Raw genomic sequence first — 27,222 nt, forward strand, 5'->3', positions numbered from 1 at the left:
TTTGTAGGTAGCAGGGTGGGGATTGACAGAAACGGGAAGGGTTTCAGAGGAACTAAAGACCTTGAAACTTCCAGTGATTGACTACAAAGTATGCAAAATTGAACTGTCCCAATACCAGTTCACCCGGTACATGACACAAGACAAACTCTGCGCTGGATACCTCAATGGTACTAAGCAACGCGCTTTAATTTTATAACTTTTTCTTGAACCGGTCTCCTTTCAGTTTCCGTTTCAGTGCTGCAGAGCAGCGTTTATTTTATAATTAAAAGATACGTACAAAAATTTGTTACCCACTAAGTCCAAAGACTTTTCGGTGGGACACATTTTTTTTATGACAGGTTTATTTTATTAACAATATTTTGAGTTTGTCCAAATTTTTGTAGACTAGGACTGGATTCAACTCCCTGGGGAGCTGTTTATATTAACATATTACAATAGAGATAAGGAACATTTAAGAGAAATAGCAAGGAAATCGATTGTTTTTTTCTATGTATTGACATTATTTTGCATTTTTTATTATTTAATTCTAATTTATTGACTTTACACCATTGGTTAAAAGAGTTCATGTCTGGTTGAAAAAGAAAACAGTCTTGTAAAGTTTAAATTATTTAAAGAATTTTGTTGTCGTCCGCGAAGAGCCGAAAGCGAGTTTGTTCAATGTTATTAAAAACCCTGAGAAGACTAACTGCTTTCTTGTTCGTTCGTGGTCTATTTTAGGATCGGCTTTGTGCAGAGGCGACAGCGGAGGTGGTCTGGTGTTCCCCGCAAGAGACGTAGTCGGGATGGAGAGATGGTACCTCCGAGGAATCGTCAGCAACGGCCCGCTGAACGAGGACCGCACTTCATGCCGAACCAACACATACTCAGCATTCACTAACGTGTTTTCACTGAGGAGCTGGATTGTACGCCAACTCCACATCTTTGAGTAAGTTTTTACACTACCTATTTCAATTCCCGGACAAGAAATTTCTAAGCAATGTATGCCAAACAAAAGATAATCCATTGCCATTTGATATACCGTTGAAGGAGGTGTTGACAAAACTTTACTAAATGCGAATGCTTGACGTCGTAGCAGAGGCGAATCGTCTTAATAAGCGATTATGCACAGCTTACCAATATATTTGACTTTCGATAATAATGTTTCATAGTATCCATGTTTATGGGAAAATAAATAAAATAATTATAATTTATTACAAATTACCACCACCGTTTATATCTTCCTACAAAAAAAAATATCTACAAAGTACGTTCAGCGCAGCCCGTTCTCAGTAAACGATGAAACTAGCTGATTACTTCAGCTTATTCCTCCATAGTATTTTGTCCTAATTTTTAAAGACAAAGACTAGATTCAACTCCCTGGGGAGCTGTTGATATTAACATATTACAACAGAGATGAAGAGCATTTTAAAGAAGGTAATATAGAAGTCTAGGCATCTACAGGCCTTATGACCTAGTTGGTTTAAGTGGCACTGTGTAACATTCACCATTCTGCCAATATTTAAAGGTTTTCAAGCGTTGTCTAGTATGTAGGTGAAATAATTTAATTAAATGATTCTAGCCCGCATAAATATGGGTTTCAGCTCTTTAACTTCACAAACATCAACAGATGAAAGAATTTAAGGAATATAGATGTTCAAATATGGGCAGATTGGTGAATGTTACACAGTGTGTAAAGTGGCCACTTAAACCAGACAATGACAGGTCATAAGCCCTGTAGATGCCTAGACTTCCAGATTGCCTTCTCTAAAAGGTTCTTCATCTCTGTTGTAATATGTTAATATTCCTCCATACAAAAAAGTACACTGTACGTTTTTAACTTATCGCGTTTTTTAATACTAAAACAAGCTTGCAGATTACAAATATTATTTGAAGATTCTGTATTTGGAAACTAGGATTTCGAACATTATTTCCGAAGGACTATTTTTCTTTGTTAGGATACCGTTGACATATTATGTATCACATAGGACATGTCAGTCGCGAGCGGTGAGTTTTTAGATTAGTAAGCTGCAAAAATTCTGATAAATGTCTATAGCGGTAGTTTGGCACATAAAAAAGTGTATATTTTATATTTGATAAATAATTTATAGCACATGGCATTAGCGGCTAATAGTTTCAGTTAAAATAATTTTTAATTTAATACGCACATTTAATTAACAAAAAAAATCATACGAAAAAACATAATTGCAAAAAACTGGACTATTTTATTATATATTACTCAAACATTATTTTTAATGTTTAAATGGATAATGAAGAATAATCTATAATTGAACTGTCATTGTCCGTTAAAAACATTATGTAATTCATGTATATTTTATTCTTGTTTAGCGATTCTTTGTTTTTGGAAACAACTGATAATTAGGATTAATCAATATGTCAATTCGTAATATTATATATTTTACAACAAATTAACTTATAAACCACCGAACAGGACTTAAGTATTGTCCTAATCAAACTTCTATGTTATATTGTCATATACTATTTTTTTGAAATAAATTTATAAAATAAAATAAATAAACGTACTCGTACACATATTAGTTATCTCCTTTTCCCATTATAACGGGTCTGTCTTAAGTGAAGCAGTTTTATTTTAAAGAATAATAGCCCTTATAAAGGAGTGTTGAAAGACTAAATTGCATTTAGGAAAGCTGCGAGATTTTACTGTAATCATATGTGAAATTTTTCTAAGGTAAATCTGAAATTTGGAGTTTGGAGACGTAATGAAATTCATGTTTTATCTTTGGCTACGCAAGCCACTGGTCCGTGGTTCGAATCAAAAAACAAAATCAAGTGATTAACTCATTAACAAATATTAACAATAAAAAGTTGAACAATCATTTTAAAAATGTTTATCCGAAAGATTTTTACACGTTTTTATGATACAAGCAGGCATTTTTTTTTCGATTCTAAACTTCACGGCTAGCGAAGAAATACGCATTGGGCATGACTGAGCGTTCGGGCATGAGTTAAGTGTCATCATTTTTGAGAGCTCAGGGTATGTCTAAGTATTGCTATGTAAAAGCCAAGCGTTGTAACAATTTCACCAAGAGGGCCGCCAAAATACTTTGTTAACTTCAAATTAACACAATTAAAAAATAAAAAAAATGAGGACTGAAAATCAGTAGCTCAATCACAGATAACTATCGACGTGCTTAAAAACATGCTAAGCATTTGAGCGATCACAATTAAAAATAATTAACATACTTAAGATATCGCAGTCATAAGTCAACGCGTGTGTAATCTCTAAGTCAACGCTCGTGTCGGTTTGTTTTTTGTTTTCCTCGTAAATAAATACAGTTCACTGGCGAAAATTCGGCGTTTAAATACTATAAAAAATAATACAATATATAGCATTTGCAAAATAGTAAGGAGTATCTAATACCAAAAAAGTGACAGTTAAATTACAATTACTATGGCGACTGCTTTTTTAAACATTTTGCCTACCAACCGCCGCCGCCGGCTAAATGCAATAAATAGCATGATAAATAACAAATAAATAAACGAAAATAGCAGTTTTGGAATATTTTCCATATTTACACCGGTGATTTTCAAATATGTGATTGCGCAGCAGGATTATACGGCGCGAAACGTAAATATTTTGACATTTAATATAAGGTGTTCACGGATGTAGCATGTGATCGCGAATACGATAAACAACCGTGGTGAGAAATGGTTATCACGTCGCTTATAAAGTTCTATCTTCCTTCTAATTTTACTGTAAGTTTCTATTATCTGTTAAATAGGCACTACCGGGTTTTGGTGGGTTTTTCTGTTAGTGCCAATTTCAATTTATGTTGAAGTTTTTGTTGGTTTAGATATGTGTTTATTATTACAATTGATATTTCGATGTTATTCTTGTACTTATATTTTTCTTGTCTTTTGTTTGTATCTATATTGTTATTCCTTTCTGTTTATGTTTTTCTTGTGTTTATAAATGTAACTTGTTTTTGGCCGATGTTATCAAGTTTTGGTAGTAGGCTCTAATAAAGAAAAAAAAATGAACATTACGCATAAACGAGAAATATTGTGTAGGCACCTACCTACTACATGAATTACGAATGAATTTTCGAACGTTATTTGAATTTGCGCGTCACTGGTGGACAAATGGAAGAAAACATAGAAGACAAATAAACAACGATGCAAACTTTATATAAGACTGTAATAGGAATCGGGAATTAATTTAAGGAAAGAATTGATATTTATCCGTCTCGAATAGGACCAAAAAGGAATGTTTGGTCAGTTCAATGCCTCTCAGGCATTGAGTAACTGATAACAGCGGGATTTTTGAGTTTTAGTGGACTGTATGGAATTGTTACTCACTTTTAAAGTTCTTCCGATTGTTTTTTATATGAAGCACTTCACTATTGCTGCAGCACGTATACCGGTATCGTGTAGATGTTGTATATGATGATGAACTGTACAATTTAGTCTATTTATAACTCACTAAACTTCACTTTGTACGAATATGCTGACGCAGTATATGATAAAGATTTATCAGAGAGGCGAATTTTCACATGTGACTTTCTCACAGAACGGCAGAAGCAACAAGAGTTTTGAATTAGGAAGGATTTGGGAAGGAAAGGAATATTTACAGTCTTGTATGAGTTGCCAGTATAGAAAATGTAAAATCAGTACTTAACAACAACACTCATTAATAAACTGTAATATTAATGTTATTTTTCAGAACCCAATTAGATGGTTGTGTATTGCCGGATTTCCCTGATAACGGAGAATATATTATTGGAAATTCCACCACCCTCGCTGTGCCAGGAGTATTGGTGCCACACTTCACCCAGCTCGGGTATTTCTGTGAGCCTGGTTACCACCTGTCTGATGAAGACCAAGTTCTCTGCCAGGATACTAACGTGTGGTCCCCGCGCCCCAAATGCATAAGTAAATTTGTGACGTACTATCAATTGAAAAGATTAAAAAAATATGATCAATGAGGAATTCCACTGTTTTCTAATTTTTTTTTTCTATTGGCGTACTATTTAACTAAGCAAAAATATTTTTTTTTCTGTGCATTATTTATTTATTTATTTATTTATTTATTTATTTATTTACGGACAAAGTCCATTATATTATTTACAAAGATATGATTTTTCAAAGTTACATGTTTCAAATACCGCGCCAAATGACGGTAATCAGTGTGTCACTTTTCAGTAGTGACGTCATGAAACGGTTGGCGTTCTTACTTTCACTGACCTGACAAGAATCTATGGAATATTGCTTTGATTACTTCATTTAGTTGATCGTAATTTGCTCATTTCTATGTAATGGTTGTTTTTACGAACGTTTTGATTTAGAAAAACCTAGAAAGTTGACATAATCTCGGGTTAAAACGTCAAGTTATACTCTTTTTTTTTCTATGGTCAAAACGTTCCTTACAAGGTGCGGGGGCTTTAAAGCGGAAACCGGAAATACTACACGTAGATATAAGGAGTGACGTCATTATTTACGATTTTAAAATGAAAACTATTTTTAACATTTTTTATTTATTTTTGCGTGCGTTTTTGAGATATTTCATCCTACTCCAAAATGTTAAAATATTCACGTGTACACGAAAACATTTAAAAAATTTAATTCCGGGTTGGGCTGGAACTCCCCATTATACAAATTTATAATGAGCTAACAAAGAAAAAAACTTTGCATTTAACTTTTCGCTTAGATACTAAAATGATATTCAAATGACAAAATTTAACACCAAACTACGGAATTAAGAATAGTCCAGAAGGAGCGTAGAATCATATTTGAATACACCGGACTGTGTCTAAAAAACCCCCCACTTTGTCCTACTTTTGCCACGCGCATGCGTGAAGTCGCCGCGTAATGTAGCCAGATCGCGAAAAATATAATCATAACAAAAATGTAAGAAAATATTTAAGAAAAAAACAATTTTTTAATTTCTCTAAAATTTTATTGTACACGCGGAAACATTTTATTTATGCCTGATTAAGTTAGTTCATAACATCTTAAGAACTAATTTAAACTTTTAATAATATCAAAATTTCTTCATCAAAATTTCTTAATAATATATTTTTTTCAAATTAATTTAAAATATTTATATTTCCTTTATTTCTTCAGGCAATACAGCTTCAATCCCTTGTACAATGAGTTTTGAGATTCTGTTTTTCTCCTCATTGGTAATCTAACTTTTTTATCCCTAGTTTCATATGTATGACATTGTTTGTTAAATTATATTATTGTTTTTATTTTGTTCATCCCCTCAATTATTTTATGCATAAAAATTGCTATATTATATTTAATTTGTTGCTTTACTGAGAGCGAGCCAATTTTTTTATGCATTCTTTCTACATTAGAATAGATATTTCTTTTAAGCATAATCCTCATTGTCTTATTTTGAAAACTTAGTATGTTTTCAATTTCTCCTTCATTACATTGATTGACACAACAAAGTAGATCAGTAGATAAATTAAGGGTAATTTAATAAGAGTAATTAAATTAATGAACTTTGAACTTAAAAAATCAAACAAATTTTATTTTACATAAAACATATATATTTATGTCATGTTATAAAATATTTGATGTTTTAAAAATAATGTCCACCACGGCGTTGTTTAATCCGAGAGGTCCAATTTTTGTTAGTTATCTCATTAGATTAGCAAAGTAGCGTAAAAAAATTGACTACCCTGGGAACACGTAGGGAGTTGCGTACTGAGCGACGTCTACAAATAAACTAATGGGTCAAAACTTAAATCTACTCCTTATAGAGTAGTTTAGTCGCCTTCTGTTTGATGCGCGTATGCGGTTTCTTGACTATTCTTAATTCTATGCACCAAACATTTTGAAAATAAATTGTAATGTTATTGTAAACGATAGGTATCACAGAAATTGAATTACCTATTAAGGTGACCCACAGGTTTTTATTGTTTGTTAATCTTTAAAAAACAGTGTGGTTATTTTTTAATATTTTAGTTTTTTATCTATTAAATTTGTCTACTTACATAAAATTAAGGATGTTAAAATTCTAAACAATGTAATACAATTTTAAGTAATATTGACATGTATCTGCATGAGATAATCTTTTTGAGACGGAGTATGAAAATCTAAGCATTAACAATGCTTTTTATTTTTAAATATGGGAGTTATAATATACAAGTTTATATTTCAAAAAGAGGATTTATCTGCTAATAAATGTAAAAGATAAAAATATGCTGTTGCGGACTTAAATGGTTCTCTTGACAAGCCGCGTCGAATAATGTTTACTGCACAATTTTATCTTTTATCACAAGGAGAGCGTTCACCAAAAAAGGGAAATTTTTAGGTTTTTATCAAAATTTTCACTTCTCTTCACTTTTTTGAAATTATAAATATATTTTTGAATTTTTCTTATCAGTTCGCGCAGATTGATATACCACAATACTTTGTCACGCAAAAAACGATTTTTTTCACAACAACGCGGCAAAGTGAAAAAACCTATCTATCTCGGAAGCGGTAGGTGGTAGTATATACCTATTGGGGACTTTTTTTATAGGTCCTTTAAAGATACACAAAGTTTAAAAAAATATTTATAAAAAATGCTACCATAAGGGCAGCGTTCTAAAAAACGGCGCTTTTTATCACAAAAAACACTTTTTTTATGATTTTCTAAAAAATTACAACGCTTACAGAAAAAACAAAAAGACCGTTAGACGCGCATAGAAAACACAAATCGAACGGTGTAGAAAATAAATACGAAAAAAAAAACAGAAAAAACCACTTAGAATCCTGTTTGGAAATTTTTCATTGACGGAGCTCACGAAACGTGACCTCCCTTGGCAAAGATTACACTGCAACTGGCATTAACAATGCTTACTGTCTGTCGGTAGATTATATTTTTTTATAATTTACAGGTGATGCATCAACTTGTCCAGCACTTCCTGAAAATGCAGTGACGATTAAAACAACAGGACAGAAAGCTTGGGACAGTAAGATTATGTTTTTATCATTACTCTATTGATTCCCGCAGTGGTGCAATCGGGCCGGAGCGCACCGGAGCGGCGCTCCGGCACTTTTTATCTGAGCGGAGCGGCGCTCCGGCTCTGGTCAGGAACAAATATTACGTTTCAAAAAAATATGTACTTAAGTCTCTGTAAACAATTCGAAATAACAGCAAACGTATTTATTGCCGATAACTGGCAAAAGTCTAACGTGTGTCCTCCCCCCACTTCCCTACCACTTCACCATAGTAGTGGCGGTGCGCTCAGGTACTTTTTTATTTAGAACTACACCACTGTTGATTCGTGGAAAAAATGCGTATTTATTTAATACCGACTATCATCCCCCTTCTTCATAACGGAAATCAATGCGAAAACAAACACAATGTTGCGTTGATTTTTTTATTAGCTAATAAATTAATCTAAAAAATCATAAGCCGATCGGTACTATTCTCATTTAAATTTGTTAAGAAATAAGGGAGATATAAAGGATTCAATTCTAGTCATTTGAATGGTGCCAAAAACACACAATTCGTGACGTCATCAAGTATGACGTCTTCGGATGTTTTGTGACGTCATCACATTGTTTTCATCAATGTCTACGGATTTTATAGAGTATTATTGTAGATAGCTTCTTTTTTCTATGTGTCGTTTGTTTACATTTTCGTCGTCCTGTCACTTATCAAACGCTACGAGTTGTAATTTATAATTTTCACGATAAATTGACAATTCAATTTATCATTATCATAACAAATTAATATTTAGAAGAGGTTGAAAACCATAAAATAATAAAAGAAATTCGAGATGTAAGATGTAATCCGTTTTCACTTTCATCTGTCAGCTCCTGGAGCTGGAGTGTGGAGCGGGTAAGGGGCGGCTTAAGATAATATGCATAGACAACTCTCCTTATATTTCTATCAGTGGCCTGTGGCATTACCAACATTAAAATGAATGCATTACTCGTGAACTTCCGTGACAAAATTTAATACCAATTTGAGAAACGATCGTTTTCGAAAGACCTTATTTTCCAAACGAAAAAAACGAATGAAAATATTCATTATAAGGGCTTATATAAACACTAGAAGAATCATTAAAAAATATTTAATTTGTACAGTAGGTTAAATCCGATATTCCTCCCGAGTGATAATACCCTATTGTAGTATCACTTGACCATTTTTATTATTTGAAAAAATGTATAAGACTATGATCAGTACTGCAATGAATATAGACGATGATAATTTCTGACATTGGTCACCACCAAACTTCTGAGTTTTTGAGAGTAAGTGCATGGGGAGAATATTAGGCATACGGTGAATTGATTTCATAACTAACATTGAAGTCCGAGAACGGACGCACCAGCCTTCTATAAAGAGCGTCCGGAGGATGCGGCGGCGAGCCTGGCTTGGACGCGTGCCGCGCGTGGTTCGGGAGAACTGAAACCCAAGTTGCCTCTGTTTTACGCCTGCGAGTCCCCGCCATCCAGGAAGGCCGTCGATGGGGTCTTTCGGTTTTATTCAGCGGAACGAAGGGACGCGAGATTGACGCGGAAGGAGGCGAGAGTGCTGGCTGGGTCTCCTGGAGGCATCTCGTGATGTCCACGTGCTCCACTTAGGAGCGGACGTGGAAAAGAAGAGAAGAACGTCAGTCAGTTATAGGCAAGCAAACTTTGCTGGTGTGCTCATATCTACATCATTATTTTATTTTATTTTCTTATTATTTTATATAAGAAAATAAAATATTTTATGATTATATAGTTATTTATTTTATTTTATTTTCTTTGATCTCACGCCATATGTCCTGCAATATAACGCATGAAAGTAATAATGGTCTTATGTCAAAAGTAGCATCTCAAAGAAAAATATCCCTTAAGAAATAATGTTGTAAATACGGTTTTCCTAATCAAGAACCTTCAAATTATTTGTGTAATCTGCAAGTTTAATCTAGGAGAAAAAACCCGTACTGGGATTAAGGCATTCAAAATATAGTATACTTATTTGAATGAAAAAATAAGCTGGAATGATCGGCTAGTTTCTTGGCTCACCGCAGGCGCTGAGCGCGCTTTATTAATATTAATATTTATATTAAATGATTTAAAATAAATAGTAATTATTTTATTTGTTTTTCTGTAAATAAAGTTACAGTAAAACATTATTACGGTTAGTCAAATATAATGGTAAGCTGCGCATAATCGCTTCTATATACGGTTCGCCCCTGCTCCATATTTGTCTAACGTCGGGACTACGCGCTATGACGATGGTAAAATGATTAGCCAGTAATTTTTCTCGTAACTTATTCCAGAATGCATAGAGCTGGCGGAGTCCGTGCACCCGTGTACGAACGGTATCCGGGAGTATGCGTGTTCTCACGTCGCCACACCATTAATTGTCGGAGGAACTGCAGCAGTTCCGGGAGAATTTCCTCACATGGCGCATTTGGGGTATAAAGAGGACGATACAATCAAGTGGCAATGCGGAGGAAGCCTCATCAGCGAAAGATGGGTCCTTTCGTCAGGCAACTGTGTGGTACCTAGAAATACGTAAGTATTTTACAAAATACGAAGGACCAAAAATAAAATATGAATCATAGTTTTTTGACAATGCGTAGAATACAGTGAAAAGTATAATTTATTCTCGGTTTTATTTTATTTTATTTTATTTTGTTTATTCAGAAAAACAACAGCAATACAAAAAATATACGCATCATTATAAAAAAACATAAAATAAAGCCAAATCAGTTTTCCACATAAACACAATTATGAAAATTCAGTTCAGTCAAATATTAATTCATAGAAGTGGTGTGCGAGTTTTTTTTTGCGTGAGGATGCGTGTGTAAAAAAGTGGAGTGTGGTTTTGGTAGGTATGTGAGTATGTGTGTGATTGTATATGGGTGTGAGGGTAGGTTTATGGGCAGGGTGAGTGTGCTCAGTTGGTAAAAGCATGAACTTATCGTTCTACTAATTTGAGCGTCAAGAGAAAGGTCAGAATTAGGGATGACTCCGTGACGTACGCTTCCCCTTGTTTCATATCGATGTACCTACCCAAAACATGAAGGGGGGGGGGGTCGGTAGTATATCTTTATAATCGCTTCAGGGAATTTATTTTCAACTATACCGTCAAGGTGAAGGTACGACGTCTTTATCTTTCCATCATAATCGAGGCACTGAGGCTGCTAGCCTGCAGAGCAGTGGAATAATCTTTTTTAATCTCAAAGAGTGGGTACACAGCTGTGGATTCGGCATTTCATTTCATTAATCAATCAAGTTCATATTTATAAAACCGGCAAACGACAGGGATTTAACCACTGCTGTTGAAAAATTTGGTTATGTTACCATACAAACTTATTTTATGAAAAGAAAGCTGGTTGAACACGGTTGAAATGCAATATCTTAGACGAATGTATGGGAAATCAATGTTTGAAAGGGTAACAAAGGATAAAATCAAGTGATAGTGTGAATCTAAATCAGGTATAATTGATAAGATTTAGAAAGGGTCTCTGAGATGGTTTGGTCATGTAGAACGAATGGATGACAAAAGAATGGTAAAAAAAGTACCTATATATGGCGAAAATGAACTGTAACGTGAGACAGTGACGTGGTATGATCAGATAAACCAAAATCTTAAATCTGGTCATGTCAAAAGCAGGCAAAACCGAAGGGCGTATGTGAAAAGATGTATGAACGTGGAAGAAACTAGAAATTTATGACATGATACACGTGTGCAGTACACGGGGAAATGGCGTGACGGTAGTACTAATAGTATTTATTAATTATTATATTATTATTATTTTATTTATTTATTTATTTATAAATTGACTGCAAAAAAAATATATACATACTTAATAACAGGGAATCTATATTTTTTTTTATTTTTATTTATTTTTCAAAAATATTTACAAAATAGTCTTGAATTCAAGTCCTGCTGAGTTGCATACATACAACTCGTCAGCAGGTTCTTATAAATTACATCGATTATTTACACTTAACCTACATTAACAATCATTTTACTTGAAAAACAATTTATTTATTTATTTATTTATTTATTATCATTATATTACATACACAAAATTATAATTTATGTAAAGTTGCTTTGACTGTTTAACTAGGGCTATTTACCCCGTTCTAAAACAGTCAAAAAAAATATAAAAAAACAGTAATCAATTTATAGAAACAGTTATAAAGATACAGGACAAAGTGAAAAACAAAGTAAAAAATGGAGTAAAAACATGGTAAAAATGTAGTAAAAACATAGTAAAATTGTAGTAAAAACATAGTAAAAACTTAGTAAAATTGTAGTAAAAACATAGTAAAAATGTAGTAAAAACATAGTAAAAAATGTAGTAAAAAAAACGTAGCAAAAAAATTAAATTATTAAAACAAAGTAATAAATGCAGTAAAAACATAAAAACAGAATACATAGTAAGAAACATATTTAAAGTCATAATAAAAAAATGAATGTATGTTGTATAGCAAAAAGCGTATTTAAAGAAAGAAAAAAAAAAAACAGCATATTAAAGAATAAAGTAAAAGATGTTGAAGATTACAGATTACATTATGAAAAATTAAAAACTATCACTTATACAAAAAACTTTTTTCTAATAACCGTAATTTGAGCAAACGTCGCACTCCTGTATTTAACTCAGTATTTTTAATATTGTTTGGTAACATGTTAAATATTTTAGGTATACTGTATTGCAGTGTCCTTTTGCCATATTTTTTGCAGTATCTAGGAACAGCTAGCCCTTCCATACTAGTAAACCTGGTGTTGTAATCATGTACCAACTTGAGTTTATACTCGGAGTGCGACGCATGCGGACAAATTAATTTGTACCAAAGTAGAGCCTTAACAGATAATTTATTTACAGATTTATACATTAATGATATTGAAATATTGTGTCTCTGGCGGTATACATCTTTATGTAGTAGCAATTTGATCATAGAATTTTGCAAGGTTTGAATAAAATTAATATTCGTTTCACTTGATAACCCCCAGGAAGTTATGGCGTATCGTATAATTGATTATAAAACCAATTAATGTAATATGAAAACGGAGTGTTCTCTGTTTATGATAGTCTCCATCTAACATGGCACAGCCTGTTCTAAGATGGAGATTTTTTATCTTTAGAGCTTAAGTAGTCCTATACTAATAAAACAATAACATAAAAAAGAAAAACTAAAACTACTTAATTATAAATGCCTAGCTAATCTAATGTAAGAAATTAAAAATCATTACTATACAAATATAAAGTATATATATGTGCCAAGAATACATGTTACTTAAACATAAATAATATAGTATAATATTGCATGGTTTAGCTCAAAGTTCTTGGTCTTTCGTTTTTTTAAATATATTGTATACAATTATTGTTTCTCCTTTGTTTGTCTTTGCTAAATAGTTTCATGTTCTTTTTGTTCAGTTTCTTGCATTTATGTTTCTTCATGTAACTGTTGTAATTGGCTTAGGCCGTGTATATATATAAAAAATAATACATAATAAAACAAATATAAGGCAATGAAATACATAAAAATATAAATAATATGTGTACCAATTATATAAAGTACTACGTTTATTGATTTACATATATTTTTCAAAAAAGTCTCTCCCTACACTATTTATATGTGCAGTTATTTTTATTTTAAAACTTGTTTTATATTTGGCAATAAATCATTTAATATTTTTGAGCAATTACATTGTATTGCTTTTTACCAAAGGCGGTTGATACAAATGGGACAATACAGTTAATTTGTGTTGCTGAACGTGTGTTTATATTTTGTTGGGTTCTTTTGACCTCAGTTAATTTATCATAAAATACAAGTAGTAGGCACCTTACAAACAATTGTCTTACATCCGATATCTTTAACTCAGCGAATAGATCTTCCGTTGAATATCTCACGGGTTTTTTGAGAATGATATATGGTATTCGTCGTATATGATTTTTCCCTGTTTTGTATTGGAGTAAACGCTAAACTATTGCATAAAAAACTGACTAAATCAATAAATATACTGCAATCTTCTTTCAGAAACTTAGAGGTGGTAAGACTTGGCGGTGGAGCAATAGATGTTGCTGATCCTGCTAATATTTACAAAGTTGCAACACTGGTTGCGCATCCCGATTTTAAACGGCTTTATATCTACAATGACATTGGCCTGGTGCAACTAGACAGGGAGTAAGATTTTTTTCCATTTTTACTTAATTGATTTAATTTCTACCCCAAATAATTTACTGCTAAAAATCTAAATATGCTGACAAGCGCGAAACCTGCAATGATCTAGGAACTGAAATATAGTGCTAAAATTGAAGTGAAGAAAATTTAAAATTAAAATACAGAGTCAAATCAACATCAACAACTATTATACTCGTAATAACATTAACAAATTACAACAGGGATGGAGAAAACCTTAAATAAGGGTATATGGAAGTCAAGGCATTTACAGGGCTTATGACCTGTCATTGGCTGGTTTAAGTGGCAACTTTACACACTGTGTAACATTCACCATTTTGCCTATGTTTGAGTATACATATTTCTTCAATTCTTCCATCCAAATGCGAAAAAAACGTATTTGACCAGCGAAGCGATACGCACCAGACGCGGAAGTGAAGCGGCTGGGTAGGAGAGTGTTAGGGGGTCCGTGGAGGGATTGCTTGTCCGAGAAATTAAGGATTTACTCAATTTTGAGATTACGATTTGTTTATTTTTTTTAAAATGACTTTTCGGAAAAAAAATTGTTGGAATTTTTTTTAAGCTTACAATGAGGAATGTCCTCTGAAGTTTCGTGGTCTGGCCCTGAAGTTAATCTATTAAGTTTTTCTATTCAGTTTTTCCATTAAGTTTTTCTACTTGGTTTTTCGTATTTTTTATTTCCTCCCTACCTATCCTCGCCTCTGTTGTATACACCATGATTGGTCTGACACACGTTTTGTACATCCGAATTATGTTTAGAATAATCATGTGTTCATTGTACTATACGACATTTCTTGGGCATTCAGATGTTTACTTACTGGGATGGATATGTTCTCATCATCACTATGGCAACACCATCTGCATGGCATGTGATGTTAATGACCTTATCTCCGTTAGTAGATTCACTACTTTTTTTATTCTTAAAAGCGTTTTTTTATGTATGGCAATGCGTGAGCTGGTTCTGGACAGTAGGTATATTGAATTTTGTAAATGTCACAGCGCAAATGGATGCAAGGAAATGGAGTGAATGGACTGACTTTTTGTTGATTTTCTTATTTTCTCCGAGCTTAGCTGAGGCGGCGATACGGCGGAGTGAGCGGTAGCTTAAGCGGTAAAACTCCAAACCGAACATGCACTTCGATCGCGGTCAAATCCGACACTAACCACAGGTGGCAAAATAATCAACTCATTAGTTATTAAAACTGTAAAGGTGCAAAAAGTACAGGATTCAAGTGGGCGAGAGAAAAGGAGACAGGTATAGGAATTTATTTACGCTGTGACACATTTTCAATCGGCCTAACCAATGTATTTATTCTGTTTGTGTAAGAAAAGGTTTTTGGCGTATATATAGTTTTGCTATATTTAGTTATAAAGGTGCTAAATTTGCTTTGTTTCTTTGTTGTTCTCAATACGTGTTATTTTTTTAATGTTAATATTATTTATGTCCCGAATTGAGTTGTTGTAACTCCTTGGAATGTAATTCAACGTATTATACTTGTAAAATACTTTGTGTTATATGATTTATAATTTTAAAAACCTGTAAAAATAGATTATTTTACTATATAGATTTGTGTGGGGACTGACTGATAAAAGATATGTTTTATTTTGATACAGGGTAACCTTTACCAAGTTTGTCCGTCCAGCCTGTTTGCACGTTGGTAATGAAATAGACGATAGTAAGCTGACTGCTACTGGCTGGGGTCGCACCGCTTACGCAGTTGACACATTTGACAATTTTCTCAATAAGGTATGTTTTTTTTTATATATAACGAGAACAATACAAAGGAGAACCCAATAGAAACCAGAGTAACATAAAAAAAATATTCAACAATGTTTTGAGCATAGAATGAGGAATTCCATTCAAACCCGGAATTAAATTTTAAAAATGTTTTCGTGTACACGTGAATATTCAAAAAAATTGGAGTAGGATGAAATATCTCAAAAACGCACGCAAAATTAAATAAAAAATGTTAAAAATAGTATTCATTTTAAAATCGTAAATAATGACGTCACTCCTTATATCTACGTGTAGTATTTCCGGTTTCCGCTTTAAAGCCCCCGCACCTTGTAAGGAACGTTTTGACCATAGAAAAAAAAAGAGTATAATTTGTATAATTTGACGTTTTAACCAGAGATTATGTCAACTTTCTAGGTTTTTCTACATCAAAACGTTCGTAAAAACAACCATTACATAGAAATGAGCAAATTACGATCAACTGAATGAAGTAATCAAAGCAATATTCCATAGATTCTTGTCAGGTCAGTGAAAGTAAGAACGCCAACCGTTTCATGACGTCGCTACTGAAAAGTGACACACTGATTACAGTCATTTGGCGCGGTATTTGATAAATGTAACTTTAAAAAATCATATCTTTGTAAATAACGCACAGAAAAAAAATATATTTTTGCTTAGTTAAATAGTACGCTTATAGAAAAAAAATATAGAAAACAGTGGAATTCCTCATTTAGAATAGTCAAGGAGGAGCGTAGAATCATATTTGAATACATCGGATTGTGTCCAATAATCCTCCTACTATGCCCTACTTTCACCGCGCGCATTTGTGATGTCGTCGCGCTATGTTGCACGATGGGGAAAAAACTAATAATACAAATGTAAGGTTGAAAAAAAGCAATCTGGTTATTAAGAGAGAAATTTGTCTAAAATTGTATTGTGCACGCGGAAATATTGATTGACACAACATGGTAGATAAGTAAAGGGTCATTTAATAAGAGTAATTGAATTAATGAACTTTAAACTAAAAATATAAAACAAATTTTATTTTACAGAAAACGGATATTTTTATATCATGTTGAGTTTTGAAGATAAAATTCGGTCAAATGTCCACCACACAGTTGTTTAATTCGAGATCCAGTTTTCATAAGTTCTCTCATTAGATGAGCAAAGTAGGAAAATAAAAATTACTACCCTGGCAACAGTAACGAAATTTTCGTTTTGTTTCTTCGACAATCTGACAGATGGAAAAATAACTAAATTTTTAAATAATGCATTTGCGACGTAAGCATTCTTTTGCTAATTACAAATATATTTTATTTTTTTTAAGTTTTATTCATTTGAACAAATCAGTAACATACATAATTGTATTTTTGTTTCCGCAAAGCTGAAGCTTGTCTGCGGGTTACATTATATTATTTAAAAATATATATAATTAAGTACATAGTTTAATAATAAATGAAGAATAAAATATATTTATATGCACACTTAAGTTTCACTTGCTGTTATTAATAATTGTTTGACTATTTTTTTAAATGAAATTAGGTTTTTTTCCTTACGATTTTCAGCTGGTATTAAATTGTACAGTTTTGGTTCTACACTCCCCATTGTTCTATCTCCATAGTAGTTCTTCTGTCGTGGTACCGTCAGCTGCTGTGCCGATACTTGTCGGGTCACGATCTGGTGGGTTACTTTGGATTTAAAACTGCAATCGAGGAAATGATCTGTCACTATCTTATACTGACACTGTTTGTAAATTGGCAAAACGTTAACATAATCAAATAATATTTTATTGTTGTCTTTTGCCTCAATCTTTATTTTTACAGGTACGATAATTTTTAAGATTTGTACCTGTAAGTTCAAGACTCTGTCGGTATAAGATTTGAAACTTAGTCCCCATATTCTTAATCCATATTGAATTATTGGGGTCAACTAGCCCCAAGTAAACCAGTCTCAGCACTGGGTATGGTATGTATGGTTTTAAATGGTACATGTTAAGTAGGCAAACTCTTAGCTTATTGCAAACTGTTTTTACCTGTTCTTCCCAATTAAAAGTGGAATCTATAATAACACCTAAATACTTTTATTTTAATACATGATCTATTTTTGTGCATTTACAGTCTTTTAGATTATTATGCAAACATTCGTGAGTGTGTCCATATATTAATAAATCTTCTTTTGGTCTATTATATGGGGACGTAATGTGTAACGCTTTCGTTTTTTTTTGTATTTATTGTTGGGCTTTAATCATGAAATGTGATTGCATCCTGTTATTTTAAGATACTTGCAGTATTTCTACACTTTAAAAGGACACAACACGGCATAGTTGAATTCAAATCAGGAGTTGCGTACTGAGCGACGTCTACAAAGAAACTAATGGGTCAAATCGTAAACCCATTCATTTATGAGTAGTTGAGTTGCCTTCTGTTTATGTGCGTATGCGGTTTCTGGACTATTCTTAATTCTATGGTTTTGAGTATGTCCAAACGCTCTCAGACAGGCAGGATTATCTCTCCAGGGAGTTATTCAGTTCTAAATTAGTTTCTTCTTTCCTGTGCTGACCCTGATAGCCTCTTGATAACAATGGACAGAGGATGGAGAAAGTTGACAGCATTGAATACTTGGGAGTTCACATAACTGAGGATGGAAGCATGCCCAAAGAGCTCACAACCCGCCTAGGAACTGCTGGAGCAAAATGAAGCGTGTTGTCTGGAAGCCTAGTCTATACTCGGTCAAAACGAAATGCCGATAACGCCAGTACTTATTATTATTATTATTATCATTGAAATTATGATTATTTTCAATCGGATAGTTTGCGTATTATTTAGACACAACAGGATATTCGTCGCAGAGCGGTTTGATAAATACGTATTTGAATAAAGTTTGTCTCTGAATACTGTGTTAACTAAAATAATCAAAATTGAGGTCTTATATTTCCATTTTTAGCGCCTCAGAAAAGAATCGTTTTTGTTTTAAGTCTCCGAAAAAAATTCCCGTGTTGGGAAGTTTTGCGTATTTAAAAAATAGTTTTTTTTTTAATACCAAGCATCCGAAGACGGGTAATAAAACTAGGCGCTTTTTACACAATATATCAACAAAATTGCAACAGAGATTTTAAATTTTGTAAATTCATCTTCTTAGCCGATGACATAAAAAATTAGGACTGCGTTAAATCTCACACTGGCTGCAAAAATGCAAGATGATCTCGACAGATTTTTTCAGTATTGTAATCAAAATTTACTGGAATTAAACATAAGTAAATATCACTCATTTTGTATTTCGCGCAAACAAACGACAATCAGCTTTCCTTACTCTTTCAATAACACCCCGATCTCTAAAACAGACAGTCGAATTCACTCAGAGTAATATGCGTAACCTATAGAGAAGCTCTATCACTATGTTTCATAGAACGCAACCGATGTTGGTTGGCAAAAAAATGGTGGCCATTTTGTTTTGTTTGACAACAAACACATAACGGTTCGGTCGGATTCTTTCGTCGCTGTGCTTGGTTTTGTTTGTAAATAACTGACTAAATGACTGTGGTGAATTGCAGTATGTTTAGTTGCAGCAGTAGGAGCGTCCAAGGTGTTAAAGGAGTCAGTTTTCACAGGTAATTGATTTCAAATATTTTCCCATGATTTACATGGATTTTTGGCATTTATTGTCCCGACACGTGTATTATGTTGCTTAAAAACTTTCTTTATATCAACATATTTACTTCAGATATTATTTTTTTCTTGAGTAAGGGGATACATTTGTGAATTTTGTTAACTGTTGATAATGTCAATTGATTAAAGACAATATGTCGGGGCCGCACTAGGCATCCATATAAAGTTGTAGTCTTTATCGAGTAGATGTCGATTAAAATTTTACTCGAAAATAGCAACGTTAACCTTAAAATGGCATCTTAAATGACGTGTCCAAATTTCAGGCCGCTACGACTCGCCGTTTCTGAGATGTGACGGACAAACAAACAAACTCAACACCGGAATTTGGTTCCATGGAGCTAGGATTTATTATCTTAATAAATGTAACATAAGTATATTGTGAATAAAATGAATAATAAGGAAAAAAATTAACACACACATGTATTTTCAGTTTTATAAAATAAATATAGGCGAATTATAGAAAAATAAATTAGAATAACCCTACAATAATAAATACACAAGTACATATTTAAAAGTATTTACAATGCAAATTAATATCCATTTAACAATTCTCGACCTGAGTAAGGCCCATTGTTTTGCTGCGAACTGTAGCTTACTTAATACCAAATAGTCATGGAATGGGTTTTCTACGTTTGGGCTCCTCTATAGCTTGGCGCATTATTACTCTGAGCAAATTAACGACTTATGTGTTATTATTGATACGAAACGAATGTTTAATATTCATGTAGTCAAGTCCATCAGAGATTTAGGAGTTGTTTTGGACTATAAACTGACATACAATGAGCATATAGATAATACAGTAAATAAATCACTGAAATTACTTGGCTTCATTAACAGAATATCCTCTGATTTTACTAATGTCCGTACAATCAAAACTCTTTATTGCTCAACTGTTCGCCCTCTTCTTGAATATGCCTCGGTGGTCTGGTCTCCATTCTATGTCAATCGCATAAATCACATTGAATCAGTCCAACATCGCTTGCTTCGAAAAATAGCGTGGATGCTCGGACTAGAGAGAGATAATTATTCTTATGCTGAAATAGAGTCAATGTTAAATATTTCTAGTCTACAAAAACGTAGAACTAATATTGACTCCATATATATGTTCGGCATACTAAATGGTATAATCGATGTTCCATCATTACTGGGACAAGTAAAATTCAATATTCCGACTCGTAGATTGAGAAACAATGAAGTACTGTTCATCGATCAGCATAGAACAAACTATGGCCTAAATTCTCCAATGACCCGCCTTTGTCGTATTGTTAACTCAAGACAGGATCTGGACTTTTTTGGTTTAAGTTTACAACGATTTAAACGAGCACTAAATAAATAGTCCAGATCTTGTCTCGATGTCCCTTATGTTTGTCAATGCTTCTTTCTTTTTTCTTTAAATGTTTTAAACTACTCTTTTATTGTAATATTTAAACCTTATAAATTGTATACATGGACAATGTCCGTTAATAAATAAATAAATAAATACTGAATCAGTCCTGAAAAAAAAAAGGTAAAATGGTCGGACTTATTATGCGGGTATCAAAACCATTTAAATATGCAGAGACATATGAAAAACTTTACAAAACATTTGTTCGTCCCCAGCTAGAGTACTGTACTCCTTTTTTTGACACCTTACTATAATGCAAGTATTAATAGACTAGAAAGGGTCCAATATTTATTTGTAAGCAGGACGACTCTACCGGTTAAACATTAACTTCTCTAACCATGCCGAAAGTATGCAGTACCATGGAATAAACTCTATTAAAAATCGAAGAATAATGTTAGACCAGTTATTTTTATACAAATTAATCAATAATACAATTGATTCTCCTAACCTACTTAAAAAACTTTCATTCCGTGTGCCATCTAGACCGACAAGACATAATCTTCTGTTTCACACAGAGAACGCGTCAACAAACTATTTGAAATAATCTACAATACCTAGAATATGCGACCGGTATAACAACAGATTTACCAAGGTTGACATTTTTTGTGACAATGTATGTAAATTTAGGTCAAAAATCAATGAAATTTTGAGAGAAGTGGATATTTAATTTTATTATTACATACATATTTTTTTATTTCTTTTCTTTTACATTTGTTATATTTAACATAATTTAAATTATTGTATTAAGTGTAAACAATTTTTTTGGTGTTTGCATAAGTGTCTTACACTAATATAAAAGGAAATTGTCAATATTTGTGTACATACTGTTCGTTTACCTAGTAAAAAAATAAAAAAATATAAAAGAGACACTTCAAAATGGTGACGTACTATTCAAAATAACATGTCTATAATGCCCTTCTTAATATTTTGTTTTTTTAGGTAGTTTTACACAAATATTCCGAAGCCAATTGTTCCCAAGAATACAATAAATCGAGAAGACTATTCAAAGGAATTGATCACTCCATTCAATTATGTTATGGAGATCCTAAAGGACTTAAGGATACTTGTCAGGTAAAGTCGTAAAACGTAGTTGCTACTAATTTATTTTATATGGCAATTATTTTGATACTTTTAAATGCGATTTGAAATTTTCCTGTTAGACAGAAATCTGGTGGCTCCCTAAAACAATTTCAAGGTTTTTAATTTGCATAATTGCGGTGAATTGATCGTGTTCCCTGCGTCAATTTCCTGCGAGAGAAAATGAACTTTAAAAAAAAATTCTTTATTTTATGAATCACTTATTTGCTGTCACAACCGACTAGTTTTGGCAACTCACGTTGCCCTCTTCAGGGTTATATAAAAACTAAATATACATACGTAAAATATAATAATAGATATAAGCCAAATAAAGTAGATAATGCTTTAAACAAAGAAGATAAACAAAACGTTCATAATAAATATTTATATTTAAACAACATAGATTTCAACAATATTTTAAATTTGTCTACAAAATTTGGACAAACTCAAAATATTGTTGATAAATCCACCTGGTCCATGAAGAAGTATAGAAATTGAAAATTTTTCAGTCGTTGCCTAGTGTGTAGGTGAAATAATTCAATTAGATGAATCTCACCCGCATAAATAAAGGGTTCAGCTCTTTAACTTCACAAACATCAACAGATTATAGAATTGAAGAAATATATATGTTCAAATATGGGCATAATGGTGAATGTTACACAGCGTGTAAAGTGGCCACGTAAACCAGCCAATGACAGGTCATAAGCCCTCTAGATTCCCAGACTTCTATATTACCTTCTCTAAAATGTTCTTTATCTCTGTTGAAATATGTTAATAAACATAGATCTCGATGACAATAAACGATGGAGGAGATTTTTGTACGCCAACAATGTAAGCAACCAAATTTTAAAAGATTTGCCCAGCAGCGTAGAACCGGCATTCTACATAAATAATAATATAGGTAATTTAAAAAAAATACACTTAAGGTAAAACCAACAAATTAGATAAATTAGGGGTATAAAAACTAACTTGCCATGATTGTAGAAAATTTTACATAGATAAAACTTCGCGTTCATTCAAGATTAGAATTGAAGAAGTGATGACGCGAGTAAGGAGCAAAAGTTATTTCATCGATAGCCTAGAGAGCGCATGAACTAATCCAAGATGGCCCAACAAAGTCAGCCAACACACGTCACCAAGGACTAAATTTAGATTTATTTTTATTTATTTTATTTCATTGGAATAAATATTGATAGATAGATTACTTCCTGTTTAATTCTCTTTTTGTTAAGGTTGTTACTGATGATTTATTTCAGGGTGATTCAGGAGGTCCTTTGCAGATATACAATGGACACAATGTGGACTGCACGTACCTCGTTGTTGGGATTTCATCCTTTGGGAAAGGCTGCGCAGGATTTGTCCCTGGGATCTATACCAAAGTATCAGCGTACATTTCGTGGGTGGAGAGTGTTGTGTGGCCCCAAGTTCCCGCAGAAGGTTCCATTGCGGCGAAAATTCCTCAGCGGGAAAACGTATCTCCGAAGAATCCTTCTATTCCCGTTACGACAGCGGAGACATCCATTCCAACTCGCATAGAAGGACTACCAGTTTGGGACTAAGTAACAAGTAATGTGTATGCAGAAATTGCACTAAATTAGAAAAATACCCAATATCAAGAATGAGACACAGTCTTCTTTAAACTGTAATTATTATGATAAGTGATAACCGTAAATATGTCACCGCCAAATAGATAAATCTGCCACTTAATTGTTTGGCTTGGCTGTTTATCAAATGACGGAATTCAATGTTCATTAAATGCTTGCTTCTCCAAGCCACCTAAGGGTGGATCCATCAGGGGCGAACCGTGTATAGAAGCGATTATGCGCAGCTTACCATTATATTTGACTAACCATAATAACGTTTTACTGTAACTTTATGTACAGAAAAACAAATAAAATTATTAATATTTATTTTAAATCATTTCCACCGTTTGTATTTTTATCCTTATATAAATATCAATATTAATAAAGCGCGCCCAGCGCCTGCGGTGAGCCAAGAAACTAGCCGATTATTCCAGCTTATTTTTTCGTACAAATAAGTATACAATACTGATTTTTGCTCCTATATTAAACTTGCAGATTACACAAATTATTTAAAGATTCTTGGTTTGGAAAACAGTATTTCAAACGTTATTTTTTAAGGGCCATTTTTCTTTGAGATGGTACTTTTGACATAAGACCATAATTACTTTCATGCGTATGACGCAATATGTGCCGGCCATATGGCGCTCGACGCGGCCGTTTTTAGCACTATTAATTTCTAGAGCAATTCGGCTAGTAGACATTTCAATTGAATATATCATAAAATAAAATATCACGAAGTTACGTCGTTTAAGTTGATTTCACAAATGACAGTTGTTGTATCACACAGAACCACAGAAAAATATCAATTTATAGTATAGATTACTTACATTATATATAAATATAGTTGGATAATTTATATAGCGCCATTTTTGTGAAAATCACCTCAAGGGCGCTGTACAATTAATAAATATCCCAGTACGTCTTGCAGCTACAGAGCGCATGGACGGTTAGGATTCTAGTTCCTCGTTTTCAATTAAGATTAATAAAAAAATATAGCAAATAGGAGCTAGATTACAGAACGTCTTGTAGCTACAGAGCGCAGACAGTTAGAAATTTAGCCCCCATTTACACATTTTAAAAATTGACAAATAAATTTAGTGTATTAATGATACCAAAAAAATAAAATAATATGAATAACAAAAAGGAGTAAGATTACAACACGGCTCGCAGCTACTAAGCGCATAGACGATTGGAATTCTAGACGCCATTTACAAAATGTAGGTATTTTAAAGTTGATATATGAAAGCTAGATAACCAACCATCGTGCAGCTACAAAGCGCATGGACGAGTGGAATTCTAGCAAAGGTAGAATGATATCAATAAATTTACAAAAAATAGAGCATAGTAGTAAGTTTATTATGTACCTTCTATGTAGGTACAGATATATGATATTTTTTAAAGCTTACCTGTAAATAAAATCACCATTCGCCACTGGGATTCATTCACCCTTGTTCGAGCGATGGTGGGATATTTAGAATCCACCATGAGTGCTTCAAATATGTGTTGTTTTTATTTTGTAGAATTGGCTCTGCACCATGTAGCCATTTTACTGAAATAAAAATAATATTTAAAAATTTGAATAACCTTGCAAAATTTTTATGTTTTTCTAATTATGTATTTTTGTATAATTTAATTTAGTACGTACTATTATTTGGCATATGATTTATTGCTCCTATTCCTTATATTTCTTACTAAAATTGAGTGAATTTCTAGAAACATAACTCAATTATCATTTCAATTATGCTTTTATATATTTCAATTTTTCAATTATGCTTATTTTGTGTTATTTTTTTTTTAATACTACTATATTTTACTATTATTTTGTTGATTTTAATGATATCACTATTTTGTATATTTAATTATGTCTGATTCTTAATTTGTATAATTTATATTTTAAAAATTATTTCTGATTATCTTTTTTGCATTGTATTCTTTGGAATTTGATTATTTAATACATTTACCTTTTTTTATAGATTGTGATTCTATGTCATTATAATTTGATCTAATTAATTATACTATGTATTTTTATTGTTATTTATTGTGGCTTGACACGGGCATAGCCTAAAAAGCCTTAATAAGTTCATAAATATTTAATTTATTTATTTTAAATGAAAAAAATTTTTTTTTTTAAAAACCTAACATGTTGAAAGTAACGTTTAACGAAAGGGCTGATTAGCCACTTTATTTATTTACATACATTAGTTTAATGCAAAATATTTGAGACAAAAGTCCCAACTCCATGGGACTAAAAATCCTGTGTTGAGATGGGACGAGCAATTAGTTGACACAGACACATGAGTATATCACCACAAATATAGGATCAGAAACACGAAAAATAATTAAAATAAATATATATGGCACATCAATATGGTAAATAGTAATCTCAAACATTTGAAAAATCATCATGGGGTTTCTCACTCAAATCCAGTTCTTACCTCCTCTATTGAAAACAGTTTTGTCCTTGAGAGCTTAATACGCTCTTACAAAATATTGAACCCTCTCGGTGCGATAAATGAGAGATGTCTCTGAGCAAAAGTCGTACGGTTTTTATTATTTTTATTTTGTTGTGTAAAGTTTGGTTAGGAAAGGATAGGTAGGGTCTAGTTTAAAAACAAAAAAAAATGCTTAACTAAATCCTAACGTTAAGTGAAAACAACTTTTTTAAAACTTAACCTGACCCGGCGGTTTGTGGTTCGGCCGTTTTCAAAAGGCTAGCATTCAATCAGCGAATACGATTAACGTTGAGTTATCTTCATTCCTTCCAGGAACGGCCTAGCCATTCAATTGAATGCTGGCATTCATTGAAAGAATTGAGCTCAATTGAGTGGCTGATTCAACTATTTGGCGGCGACATATATATTTAATATTCTTTTAGCTCTGTACCAATAAATGCATGACTAACAATATTTGTGAATAAATGCGGTGCACAGCCTAGCAAAAATAGTTTATACCAAAAATTAATAATAAAAAGAAACATTGTTTTATTTCTTCTACTACTACCACTGACATAACGCCATTTCTCCGTAGGAGTAGGCAGATAATGTGGTCCGCCACACACACCTATCCTGACATAGACTGCTAGCTTCTTTCACATTCATACCCTTCGTTGCTGTCTACTTTTGACGTGACCAGACTTAAGATTTGGTTTATCTGATCATGTTGTCTTCTTTGGTCGTCCTCGTTCTTGCTTACGATATATATGGCGAGAATGAACGATAACATAAGCAGTCTATGTCAAGATAAGCGTGTGTGGCGGACCGCATTATCTGCCTACTCATATATATATATATATATATATATATATATATATATATATATATATATATATAAATATTATATCGGGTTGTGGTCCTATGGTTATTGTCTCGGACTCACGGACCAAAGGTCTGCGGTTCGAATCCCACTCTACCCCAAATTTATTCCACTTTCTAATAGTGAGTTATTACTCGTTGAAAATGGCCCTCAAAATTAAATATTTGGGTAAATTATAAAAACGCAAATATTTTTTTTTCTTTAAAAAATAAATAAATATAACTAACTAACTAACTAACCATCACGCCATTTCCCCGGAGAGGTAGGCAGAGAGGATAAAACGCCACACCACTCTGTCCTGGCACACTTCCTTTGCTTCCTTCACATTCATACATCTTCTCATGCACGCACGTC

The 27,222-nt window shown here is 32.7% G+C and overlaps 1 protein-coding gene across 2 annotated transcripts in view; it reads left to right on the plus strand.

Moving 5' to 3' along the window:
- Window positions 1–23,870, plus strand: part of LOC148279924 (transmembrane protease serine 9-like) — a 44,317-nt gene extending 20,447 nt beyond the window's left edge. For both annotated transcript variants that reach the window (XM_088229213.1, XM_088229214.1), the window contains exons 8-16: window positions 8–167; window positions 718–925; window positions 4,682–4,890; window positions 7,851–7,925; window positions 10,233–10,470; window positions 13,951–14,097; window positions 15,727–15,859; window positions 21,836–21,967; window positions 23,230–23,870. In XM_088229213.1, coding sequence (XP_088085339.1) covers window positions 8–167; window positions 718–925; window positions 4,682–4,890; window positions 7,851–7,925; window positions 10,233–10,470; window positions 13,951–14,097; window positions 15,727–15,859; window positions 21,836–21,967; window positions 23,230–23,532 — 1,605 coding nt within the window. In that variant the 3' untranslated portion in view covers window positions 23,533–23,870. The remainder of the gene's footprint in view (window positions 1–7; window positions 168–717; window positions 926–4,681; window positions 4,891–7,850; window positions 7,926–10,232; window positions 10,471–13,950; window positions 14,098–15,726; window positions 15,860–21,835; window positions 21,968–23,229) is intronic.
- The last annotated feature ends 3,352 nt before the right edge of the window (window positions 23,871–27,222 follow it).

This window comes from Micrasema longulum, unplaced genomic scaffold, assembly GCF_059751315.1.
Source record: "Micrasema longulum isolate JH-2025_06_02 unplaced genomic scaffold, ASM5975131v1 h1tg000644l, whole genome shotgun sequence".
Lineage (NCBI taxonomy): Eukaryota > Metazoa > Arthropoda > Insecta > Trichoptera > Brachycentridae > Micrasema > Micrasema longulum.